Source organism: Bombina bombina, chromosome 5 (assembly GCF_027579735.1).
Source record: "Bombina bombina isolate aBomBom1 chromosome 5, aBomBom1.pri, whole genome shotgun sequence".
NCBI classification, from domain to species: domain Eukaryota; kingdom Metazoa; phylum Chordata; class Amphibia; order Anura; family Bombinatoridae; genus Bombina; species Bombina bombina.
The window spans coordinates 572,979,613-572,992,630 of record NC_069503.1 but is presented as its reverse complement, the minus strand read 5'-3'; the positions used below and the strand labels follow the sequence as shown (position 1 = coordinate 572,992,630).

The following is a 13,018-nucleotide window of genomic DNA, read 5'->3' as shown; positions in this document are numbered from 1 at the left end:
TCCACAATCCTGTTAACTCTTAGCAATTGACTCCTAGGTAGGGAGTTTATTAGAGGCCTAGGGTTAAAACTGTTGTATTTTAATATGCTATTTTTATCAGTCTCCTTTCTATATAGGTCAAATTCAAGAAAATGTCCTTTTTTAAGAACTAGTGTGTCCAGGAAAGGTATACTCTCTTCACTAAAATTCAATGTGAAGGAAAGGTCCCGAATTGAGCTCACTTACAAATTGAGCAAGGGACTCCACGCTGCCCCACCATACGCCAAAAATATCGTCTATATATCTCCACCATACGGCTCCAAATTGTTTGAATAAATCATTCTTATAGACGACACTCTCCTCAAACTCACCCATGAAGAGGTTGGCGTATGATGGGGCAACTTTGGAGCCCATCGCAGTGCCCCTCACCTGGACACACCAGTTGTCCTGAAAAATAAAGTAGTTCCAATAAAGAATAACACTCAGAAGATCCTCCACAAATTTCACCTGACCTTGGTTATACCTCCTGTTCACCATCAATGTTTTTCTTATTATGATATACCCGTTTCATGTTTGATAGACGTGTACAAACTACATACATCCATGATGAACAGGAGGAATTTTTCACTTGGAAACTCCAAGTCTCTTGCCTTGCACAGAAAACTGTTAGTATCTTTAATGTAACTGGACATCCTAGTCACCTCAGGCTGTAAAATTCTGTCTAAGACCTTGGAGATATTAGTAAACACTGACTCCACCGAGGAGACTATAGGTCTCCCAGGTGGTCTCTGTTTGTCATTATGTACTTTGGGGGCCGTATAAAATACTGGTGTCCTTGGATTAGTCACACATAGATACTCAGATAATTTCTTGTCTATGATTCCCTGATTTAATGCCCTCTGTACAATGGCGGTCACCTCCTTTTGAATGTTAAAGAGAGGATTCCCCTGCAGTAGCCTATATGTGTTGGTATCACTTAACTGGGAAAGGGCTTCATTGACATAATATTTTTTGTCAAGCAGAACCATAGCTCTGCCTTTATCGGCCCCCTTAAAAATGATGTTTTTGTTCTTTCTCAAAGTATTTAACACATCGCTTTCACCCTTAGCAAAATTAGTTAATTTTACACGCTCATTCTTATGCCACATCAACGTATGCTTTTTATTTTTGTATTCATCTCGTAACTTTCTCACCCTATGCTGCATCACATTAATAAATGTATTTACACTGTTATTATTTACATTGGGGTTAAAGACACTTTTCTTGCTAAGGCCCAGATTCTTTAAAGACCATTCAGGGGTCTGGACATTACTGTCTGTCATATAACGTTCATTGCTGAACCAAACTTTCAATTCGATGTTACGATAAAGTCTTTGTAGATCTTTTTCCAACTCGAAGAAGTCCGTATCATAGAAAGGACAGAATTAAAGTCCCTTATTAAGCAATGTTAACTCTTTATCATTTAGCGCATATTCAGATGTATTAATAACAATGTCATTGTCCCCCTCAACAGATGTAAGACATGGGGTGCTGCTGTAAAGATAGAAATGAAATTGCTTACTTTTTGGTCTTCCTCCGTTCCGATCTGCGGATCTTGTTTCCCCCAGCTCCGGCGGTGTTTCCTGCCCCCCGATGGATCCGGCGCTTTCTTCGCTGCTGCTCAATCCTAAAGGGGAGGAACCTTGTGATGACCCGTCTGACATATTGGAAGCGCCGGTCGCATCATCCTGATGTTCTCTCCTCGCCGGCTTGTACCTGCATCTGCCTCTGGGTCCTACTGTTCCGCGGTTGTTATGGTTACCGGAATGCCAGCGGTACACTTTACCCAACCGGTAATCTTCCTCATCCCGCATGAATTTGGACCTCTTTACTTCCTTAATAGCTTTTTGTTCATCTGCAACTTTGGAAGCAATCTTCTGTTCCATGTCGGCAAATTTATCTTGGGACATGCATGTAGTTCATCTTTACATTTCTGGATATTCGCCTCTTGTGTTTCCATCTCTATCTGCAGACACTCCACTGTCCATATGATCAGATCGTATGAACACTTATTTAAAATCGCCTCAAACTTGTCACAATAGGTTTTATTATTGCTGAGTAGCGTAGGGCGGGTGTTCATTCGCAGGCCCCTGGGGATCCTTTTCACACGATAGTACTCTGCCAACATGTTGGCATGTAACTCCCACTTCATCTGTTTGAGTTTCATGGCTTCATACTCCTTGCCTCCAGTCTCCCCAGGTGCTGCTCTCAAATATTCCCTGGAGCCTTTCATAAATGCTGTTATTCTAGCTGCATCCACATCAGTGTATGCAAACATGATGCTACCATCGGTTTTCTGTGTCTCACTGCTTTCAGAAAGCATGTCAATCCCTGTATGCTCGATATCCCAGCAGCCAAACAAATACAACTTGAGACAAGGGGAACAGCACACATGTAAAGGGTAGTGCACGGTAGACCTCAAAGCGCTGCCAAGCCCTGAAACTATAGTACAAAAAGAAGGCAGGGTCTCCAGCACTTAAAACACTTTATTTTGCACAGACAGCGACGTTTCGGGGTCACAGCCCCTTATTCATGCTTGGTAATTAGGCATAGGCCTATTCAATCTTTAAATACCTGAAATTTGGCGCCTTCTCCACTCTGGCTGGGAGAAGAGCTCCCTCTACTGGCCAATGTTATACATGCACCAACATTTCTAAATACATTGTATCTAAAACAAACTTGTTGCAAGACATATAGTTACATCAATTCATAGAAAATGATTTTCTTAAAAAATCCATAGAAAATTCTTAAAAACATACATCAAAGCTAGAATAAAATATAGGATATATGGATACCAAGGTAGGGAGATATGAGAAAAACTCTCAGGGAGCATACTACAAGAGACATTAGAAAAAAAACTTAAGTCAAAGTCCCTATTGAGACCTTTTGGTGTCATACTATCTAATTTATGTACCCACCACATTTCTCTTTGTTTTAATAAACGTTCCTTATCCATACCTTTCTATTAGGGGGGATGTGGTCAATGACTTGCCACCTAAGTTGGCTGATGTTATGTCCTTTTTCAAAAAAATGATTGGACAAAGGAGCCTCTTTATTTTTACACCTGATGTTAGACCTATGTTGGTCCAAATTCATGCGGGATGAGGAAGATTAACGGTTGGGTAAAGTGTACCGCTGGCGTTCCAGTAACCATAACAACCGCGGAACAGTAGGACCCAGAGGCAGACGCAGGTACAAGCCGGCGAGGAGAGAGCGTCAGGATGACGCGACCGGTGCTTCCAATACGTCAGGTGGGTCATCACAAGGTTCCTCCCCTTTAGGATTGAGCAGCAGCGAAGAAAGCTCCGGATCCATCGGGGGGGGCAGGAAACACCGCCGGAGCTGGGGGAAACACGATCCGCATATCGGAATGGAGGAAGACCAAAAAGTAAGCGAATTCATTTCTATCTTTGACAGCAGCACCCCATGTCTTACATCTGTTGAGGGGGACAATGACATTGTTATTAATACATCTGAATATGTGCTAAATGATAAAGAGTTAAAATTGCTTAATAAGGGACTTTCATTCTGTCCTTTCTATGATACGGACTTCTTCGAGTTGGAAAAAGATCTACAAAGACTTTATCGTAACATCAAATTGAAAGTTTGGTTCAGCAATGAACGTTATATGACAGACAGCAATGTCCAGACCCCTGAATGGTCTTTAAAGAATCTGGGCCTTAGCAAGAAAAGTGTCTTTAAACCCAATGTAAATAATAACAGTGTAAATACATTTATTAATGTGATGCAGCATAGGGTGAGAAAGTTACGAGATGAATACAAAAATAAAAAGCATACTTTGATGTGGCATAAGAATGAGCGTGTAACATTAACTAATTTTGCTAAGGGTGAAAGTGATGTGTTAAATACTTTGAGAAAGAACAAAAACATCATTTTTAAGGGGGGCGATAAAGGCGGAGCTATGGTTCTGCTTGACAAAAAATATTATGTCAATGAAGCCCTTTCCCAGTTAAGTGATACCAACACATATAGGCTACTGCAGGGGAATCCTCTCTTTAACATTCAAAAGGAGGTGACCCCCATTGTACAGAGGGCATTAAATCAGGGAATCATAGACAAGAAATTATCTGAGTATCTATGTGTGACTAATCCAAGGACACCAGTATTTTATACGGTCCCCAAAGTCCATAAGGACAAACAGAGACCCCCTGGGAGACCTATAGTCTCCTCGGTGGAGTCAGTGTTTACTAATATCTCCAAGTTCTTGGACAGAATTTTACAGCCTGAGGTGACTAGGATGTCCAGCTACATTAAAGATACTAACAGTTTTCTGTGCAAGGCAAGAGACTTGGAGTTTCCAAGTGAAAAATTCTTCCTGTTCACCATGAATGTACGTAGTTTGTACACGTCTATCAAACATGAAACGGGTATATCCATAATAAGAAAAACATTGATGGTGAACAGGAGGTATAACCAAGGTCAGCTGAAATTTGTGGAGGATTTTCTGAGTGTTATTCTTTATTGGAACTACTTTATTTTTCAGGACAACTGGTATGTCCAGGCGAGGGGCACTGCGATGGGCTCCAATGTTGCCCCATCATACGCCAACCTCTTCATGGGTGAGTTTGAGGAGAGTGTCGTCTATAAGAATGATTTATTCAAACAATTTGGAGCCGTATGGTGGAGATATATAGACGATATTTTTGGCGTATGGTGGGGCAGCGTGGAGCCCCTAGCTCAATTTGTAAGTGAGCTCAATTCGGAAGTGAGGGACCTCTCCTTCACATTGAATTTTAGTGAAGAGAGCATACCTTTCCTGGACACACTAGTTCTTAAAAAAGGACATTTTCTTGAATTTGACCTATATAGAAAGGAGACTGATAAAAATAGCATATTAAAATACAACAGTTTTAACCCTAGGCCTTTAGTAAACTCCCTACCTAGGAGTCAATTGCTAAGAGTTAACAGGATTGTGGATAACGAGGAGACACGTGAGGTGAGGTTTAGAGAGATGTCTAAAAAGTTCAGTGACAAAGGATATCCAGGAAAACTCTTGGAACATACTATGGAGACTTTAGGTGATATTAGGGACAAAACTCCCAAGGACAATAGACTAGTGTTCGTCAGTCAGTACAGTCCAATAAGTAATAAGATATCCAGTTTGATACGCAAAAACTGGCATATACTCAAAGAGTGTAATACTAATATTGTACAACTACAGGAACCACCCATAATGGCACACAAAAGGGTCAAAAGCCTAAGGGATCATCTGGTACATACAGATGTAGGGACTAGCAGTCAGAGTAGACAACTTCATTTGAGTAAAAAGAACATGGGTACTTTCCCTTGCTTGGGTTGCATGAGTTGTCATGCAGTAATAAAAGGAGCATTTTTCCATCATCCACATAGTGGGAAAAAGTTTACAATCAAGGGATATTATACATGTGAAACCACCCATGTTGTGTATCTTATAAAATGTCCTTGTTCCTTTATCTATATAGGGGAGACCACCCGTAAGGTGAGAGACCCTATAAGCCAACACAGGTCTAACATCAGGTGTAAAAATAAAGAGGCTCCTTTGTCCAATCATTTTTTAGAAAAAAGACATAACATCAGCCAACTTAGGTGGCAAGTCATTGACCACATCCCCCCTAATAGAAGAGGTATGGATAGGTAACGTTTATTAAAACAAAGAGAAATGTGGTGGGTACATAAATTAGATAGTATGACACCAAAAGGTCTCAATAGGGACTTTGACTTAAGTTGTTTTTTCTAATGTCTCTTGTAGTATGCTCCCTGAGAGTTTTTCTCATATCTCCCTACCTTGGTATCCATATATCCTATATTTTATTCTAGCTTTGATGTATGTTTTTAAGAATTTTCTATGGATTTTTTAAGAAAATCATTTTCTATGAATTGATGTAACTATATGTCTTGCAACAAGTTTGTTTTAGATACAATGTATTTAGAAATGTTGGTGCATGTATAACATTGGCCAGTAGAGGGAGCTCTTCTCCCAGCCAGAGTGGAGAAGGCACCAAATTTCAGGTATTTAAAGATTGAATAGGCCTATGTCTAATTACCAAGCATGAATAAGGGGCTGTGACCCCGAAACGTCGCTGTCTGTGCAAAATAAAGTGTTTTAAGTGCTGGAGACCCTGCCTTCTTTTTGTACTATAGTTTCAGGGCTTGGCAGCGCTCTGAGGTCTACCGTGCACTACCCTTTACATGTGTGCTGTTCCCCTTGTCTCAAGTTGTATTATGCTTATTCTGTTACAGATCATTTCTAATTAATACTTTACCTGATCTTATTATCAGTAATTACAGATACACACTCATTAATAATTATTGTTTTGTTTAGGTTGTAAATGGATACTTTGTACATTATTTTGCTCCTTCCAAGCTCCCAGTGGTGCCAAAAAATACAATTTTTGTAATTGACAGAAGTGATTCAATGTGGGGTCAAAATATGAATCAGGTAAGTTATAACTCAAAATAATTGTAAGCTATGTATAAGGCTATTTTGTGTGTAATTTATTGTGTGCTTTGTGTTTATTTTCAGACAAAAGAAGCCCTTCTTAAAATACTACAAGACATAAAAGAGCATGATCACTTTAATTTTATATCATTTGATGAAGAGATAGAAGTATGGAAAGAGAAGTTAATGCCCGCCACTGCACAGAATGTTGAAGAGGCTAGAAAATTTGTGAACTCTATTTTTGCGCGGGGTAGTAAGTAAATATACAAACTAAATCATTTATATTTTGTTATAATACTGTCTTTTCCATATTCTTAAAAGAACTGTTAAAATCATTTTTATACTTTTTTTAATTTGAGTCCCTTTTAGTCTATAAGAACACCTAAAGTTATGATGTTTAATAAATGTTTTTTGACATTGTGTAAATTTTATAGTGATCACCTGTGTCATAGAGGGACTTGAGACCCCTTCGTGTAGGGCATCATCCCCTCTTCTATCTTGCAAATGGTATGGGGGGGCATGTGAGCTTTACAAAGCCCTCTTTCTGCACCACTGGCAATGAGGAAGTAACTTTTTGTCTCTGAAAACTTCTTCATTCTTTCGTGTTTTGTTATCACATTCAGCTCAATGATATCACAAATCACGGCAGTTGGTGGATTAAAATAAAATGGAAATATGGAGGAAACTATTGCTATATACTGCTATGTTTAGGAGGAGGATGCTATATTCTCTTCTATAGATATAAATGAAGGACTATGCTTGGCTTCCTCACACATTCAAGCAGTTAAATGTTGTACTTTAAACCTCATGCTCTGCTCAGGTGATGCAGGTTATTGCAACAGCTCCTAGCTCTTAAGGATAAAAAATAATCAGAACTTACCTAATTTCAGAGACAAGAAGGAATATTAATCAAAAAAGTGATTATGTAACAACATGCAAATTAAAATGTTTCACAGTCTATGGGGTAAATTTATCAAGGTGCGGACACACATGATCCGCTATAGCGAATCATGTCCGCCGCACATAGATAAATGCCGACAGCATAAGCTGTCAGCATTTATCATTGCACCAGCAATTCTTGTGAACTTCTGGTGCAATACCTCCCCCTGCAGATTTGCGGCCAATCGGCCACTAGAAGGGGGTGTCAATCAACCCGATCGTATTCGATTGGGCTGATTGCCGTCCGCCACCTCAGAGGTGGCGGATGATTTAACCCCTTAACGACCGAGGACGTGCAGGGTACGTCCTCAAAAAAAAGGCAGTTAACGCCTGAGGACGTACCCTGCACGTCCTCGGTGTGGAAAGCAGCTGGAAGCGATCCTGATCGCTTCCAGCTGCTTTCCGGTTATTGCAGTGATGCCTCGATATGGAGGCATCCTGCAATAACCTTAAATGGCCATCCAATGCAGAGAGAGCCACTCTGTTGCCCTCTCTGCACCGGACATCGATGGCCGGTATCGTTGGTGGGTGGGAGCGAACTTGGGAGGCGGGTGGGCGGCCATCGATGCGCGGTGTAATGTGCAGGGGGGCGGGATCGGGGGCGGGAGCGACGGGGGCGCGCATGTGAGCGCGTGCACGGGGGGCGGCGGGCGGGCGCGTGCACGGGGCGGGAGCGGGAGGGAACCGCTACACTACAGAAAAAAAATCTGAAAATAGCTCTAATAAATAAGAAAACAAAAATGTTCAATACAGTTTCTAAGTGATCTGCAACTTGTGGGAGGTTGGTGGGGGGGGGGGGGGGAAAGCTACACTACAGAAAAGGGTTTTTTTTTTAGAAAAAAAGATTCCTTTTTTTACTAAACTGGGTACTGGCAGACAGCTGCAAGTACCCAAGATGGCGCCCGCTATGGCAGAGGGGGAGGGTTAGAGAGCTGTTTGGTGTGGGATCAGTGAGGTTGGGGGCTAAGGGGGATACTACAAAGCAGCATATGTAAATATGCTAAAAAAAAAACTAAAAAAAACCCCAAATATACCTTTTATTTTAGTACTGGCAGAGTTTCTGCCAGTACTTAAGATGGCGGGGACAATTGTGGGGTGGGGGAGGGAAGAGAGCTGTTTGGGAGGGATCAGGGGGTCTGATGTTTCAGGTGGGAGGCTGAGCTCTACACTAAAGCTAAAATTAACCCTGCAAGCTCCCTACAAGCTACATAATTAACCCCTTCACTGCTAGCCATAATACACGTGTGATGTGCATCAGCATTTAGTGGCCTTCTAATTAACAAAAAGCAACGCCAAAGCCATATATGTCTGCTATTTCTGAACAAAGGGGATCCCAGAGAAGCATTTACAACCATTTGTGCCATAATTGCACAAGCTGTTTGTAAATGATTTCAGTGAGAAACCTAAAATTGTGAAAAATTTAACGTTTTTTTTTTATTTAATCGCATTTACGGTGAAATGGTGGCATGAAATATTACCAAAATGGGCCTAGATCAATACTTTGGGTTGTCTACTACACTACACTAAAGCTAAAATTAACCATGCAAGCTCCCTACAAGCTACCTAATTAACCCCTTCACTGCTAGCCATAATACACGTGTGATGCGCAGCGCCATTTAGCAGCATTCTAATTACCAAAAAGCAACGCCAAAGTCATATATGTCTGCTATTTCTGAACAAAGGGGATCCCAGAGAAGAATTTACAACCATTTATGGCATAATTGCACAAGCTGTTTGTAAATAATTTCAGTGAGAAACCAAAAGTTTGTGAAAAAATTTGTGAAAAAGTGAACGATTTTTTGTATTTGATCGCATTTGACGGTGAAATGGTGGCATGAAATATACCAAAATTGGCCTAGATCAATACTTTGGGATGTCTTCTAAAAAAAATATTTACATGTTAATGGATATTAAGAGATTCCTAAAGATATTAGTGTTCTAATGTAACTAGCGCTAGTTTTGAAAAAATAATGGTTTGGAAATAGCAAAGTGCTACTTGTATTTATGGCCCTATAACTTACAAAAAAAGCAAAGAAGATGTAAACATTGGGTATTTCTAAACTCAGGACAAAATTTAGAAACTTTTTAGCATGGGTGTTTTTTGGTGGTAGTAGATATGTAACAGATTTTGGGGGTCAAAGTTAGAAAAAGTGTGTTTTTTTCCATTTTTTCCTCATATTTTATAAAAAATGTTATAGTAAATTATAAGACATGATGAAAATAATGGTATCTTTAGAAAGTCCATTTAATGGCGAGAAAAACGGTATATAATATGTGTGGGTACAGTAAATGAGTAAGAGAAAAATTACAGCTAAACACAAACACTGCAGAAATGTAAAAATAGCCTTGGTCCCAAACGGACAGAAAATGGAAAAGTGCTCTGGTCATTAAAGGGTTAAGGAGCAGCAGTCTTAGGACCGCTGCTTCTTAACTTCCGCTTCAGTCGGAACTGAAGCAGAGTGGGCCGGAAGCAGCATCCGCTGCTTTATAAAGCGACCTCTTAGTGTGTGTGTGTGTGTATATATATATATATATATATATATATATATATATATATATATGTATACTATATTCAAGAGAGAGCATTCTCACCTCAATTTCAACTGCCAGGGTGCCAACGGTTAAATATATAAACAGAAGGAGGCACTCACTGGTCTTTTAATAAGTGGATTTAATATCTGCTAAAAAAAACAACTGCCAGGGTGCTATTAGCGTAACAAATTCAAAAAGAGAATAATGCACTCACTGGTCTTCAGTCAGCAAATAAGCAAATTTCATCAATCATCACAAGAAATTTGCTTATTTGCTGACTGAAGACCAGTGAGTGTTTTATTCTCTTTTTGAATTTGTTACGCTAATAGCACCCTGGCAGTCATCCAAGAACTTCAATCCTATTGGCTGATTCAGCCAATCGGAATTGAAGGGACGCCATCTTGGATGACTTCACTTAAAGGAACCGTCATTTAGTAAGAAGACTTCGTTGGAAGAAGATGCTCCGCGCCGGATGTCTTGAAGATGGATCCGCTCCGCGCCGGATGGATGAAGATAGAAGATGCCGTCTGGATGAAGACTTCTGTCCGTCTGGAGGACCACTTCACCCGGCTTGGCTGAAGACTTCTCCCAGCTTTATTGAGGACTTCGGCCCGGTTGGATGAAGACTTCTCCTGTTTAGGTGATCTTCAAGTGGTTAGTGTTAGGTTTTTTTAAGGGGGTATTGGGTGGGTTTTAGAGTAGGGTTGGTTGTGTGGGTGATGGGTTTTAATGTTGGGGGGATTAGTAATTTTTTTACAGGTAAAACAGCTGATTACTTTGGGGCAATGCCCCACAAAAGACCCTTTTAATGGCTGTTTGTAATTTAGTGTAGGGTAGGGCTTTTTTTATTTTGGGGGGGCTTTTTTATTTTGTTAGGGGGATTAGATTAGGTGTAATTAGTTTAAAAAATTTGTAATTTGTTTATTATTTTCTGTAATTTAGTGGGGTTTTTTTTGTACTTTAGATAATTGTATTTAATTGTATTTAATTGTATTTAATTTAGGGAATTAATTTAATTATAGTGTAGTGTTAGGTGTTAGTGTAATTTAGGTTAGGTATTATTTACAGGTAAATTTGTCTTTATTTTAACTAGGTAGTTATTAAATAGTTAATAACTATTTAATAACTATTCTACCTAGTTAAAATAAATACAAACTTGCCTGTAAAATAAAAATAAACCCTAAGCTAGATACAATGTAACTATTAGTTATATTGTAGCTAGCTTAGAGTTTACTTTATAGGTAAGTATTTAGTTTTAAATAGGAATTATTTAGTTAATTATAGTAATTTTCTTTAGATTTATTTAAATTACAGTATATTTAAGTTAGTGGGGGTTAGGGTTAGACTTAGGTTTAGGGGTTAATAAATTTAGAATAGTGGCGGCGACGTTGGGGGTGGCAGATTAGGGGTTAATACATGTAGATAGGTGGCGGCTATGTTAGGGATGGCAGATTAGGGGGTAATAATATTTAATTAATGTTTGCAATGCGGGAGTGCGGCGGTTTAGTGGTTAATATGTTTATTATAGTGGCGGCGATGTTGGGGGCGGCAGATTAGGGGATAAGAAGTGTAGGTAGGTTGCGGCGAAATTGGGGAAGGCAGATTAGGGGTTAATAAATATAATGTAGGTGTCGGCGATGTTGTGGGCAGCAGATTAGGGGTTCATAACTAAGTATAATGTAGGTGGCGGTGGTGTCCGTAGCGACAGATTAGGGGTTAATAATATAATGTAGGTTGCAGTGATGTCGGGGGCGGCAGATTAGGGGTTAATACGTGTAAGATTTGGGGTGTTTAGACTCGGGGTTTATGTTAGGGTGTTAGGTGTAGACATAAATGTTATTTCCCCATAGGAATCAATGGGACTGCGTTAAGGAGTTTTACGCTGCTTTTTTGCAGGTGTTAGACGGCTCTCCCCATTGATTCCTATGGGGAAATCATGCACGAGCACGTTACACCAGCTCACAGCTGACTTAAGCAGCGCTGGTATTGGAGTGCGGTAATGAGCAAAATTTTGCTCAACGCTCACTTCTTGTCTGGTTTGTAAAAACCCGTAATACCAGTGCTGTCTGTAAGTGAGTGGTGAGCATAAACTGCTCGCTAGCGCCGCACAGCCTCTAACGCAAAACTGGTAATCTAGGTGAATGTGTTCCAAAAGCGAAACTGCTTCAAGTTTATTGTATCAGAGCACCGTTTCAAGTGTCAATAAACCATGTAACAAAAGGAGAAAACAAGTTCACATGACTCTCCTTGTTGAATCAAAGCTGTAACATAATGAGAGTATTTACTGATACACTGTAATAATAAATAGTATCCACATTTAAGCTTATTAATAAATCACTTGAGCTTCTAAAAGTGAAATTCCAGGGGCTGGCAGAATAGCAAATTACCGTCCCAGAATGAGGGTTAATGCACAAATGATGTACCTGAATAAAGTTTACAGTGCCCAAATATAGTTAGGGTATCTTGAGATCACTAATACAAAAAAGTATTTTGAATGTGCCTTAGTATTTATTTGAAAGAAATACTCTGTCTTAAACTGCTATGCTACTGTGGTATATATGGTATTTATATGTAAAAAAAAAAAAAAAGGGAAATTATTAAACCCAAGAATTTAGTGTTACAAATATAATAAATATAGAAATATATAAAAAAAAAAGGCAAATGCACAAAATCTTATAATTAAAAGACTTTATTAATAATTTATAAAGATTTCATATAGAATACAATACATCGTCAAATAGCTCTTAAATATATTATTGTTAGGTACCTATAAAAACATATAATTACACTTAATTCTAAAAAGTCTATAAGCAGTTATAATAAAAACGGATCCGTTTAAACTAAATACCTCCCTATATTAAAATCACATAAATACGATCTGTGAGGTATATTCAGGTAAATGTCCTAACTATTTTCGTAATTGATACACTTTGAGATGATAACAAGAAAATAGAAGATACACTCAAAACAGTTATTGTGAGAATGAGTGTTAGCAAGAAAAATATTTTTTTAATTAGCGTATTTGCAAGAAAGTGTCAGTAAGCCTACAGTATATATACTGCTCCTGGTTGTAGCAATCTGAGATCATTT

The 13,018-nt window shown here is 39.1% G+C and overlaps 1 protein-coding gene across 1 annotated transcript in view; it reads left to right on the top strand.

The window, feature by feature from the left end:
* Positions 1-13,018, top strand: part of LOC128660591 (inter-alpha-trypsin inhibitor heavy chain H3) — a 372,698-nt gene that overhangs the window by 105,408 nt on the left and 254,272 nt on the right. The window contains exons 8-9 of the mRNA XM_053714518.1: positions 6,341-6,457; positions 6,542-6,710. Of these exons, the coding sequence (XP_053570493.1) occupies positions 6,341-6,457; positions 6,542-6,710 (286 nt within the window). The remainder of the gene's footprint in view (positions 1-6,340; positions 6,458-6,541; positions 6,711-13,018) is intronic.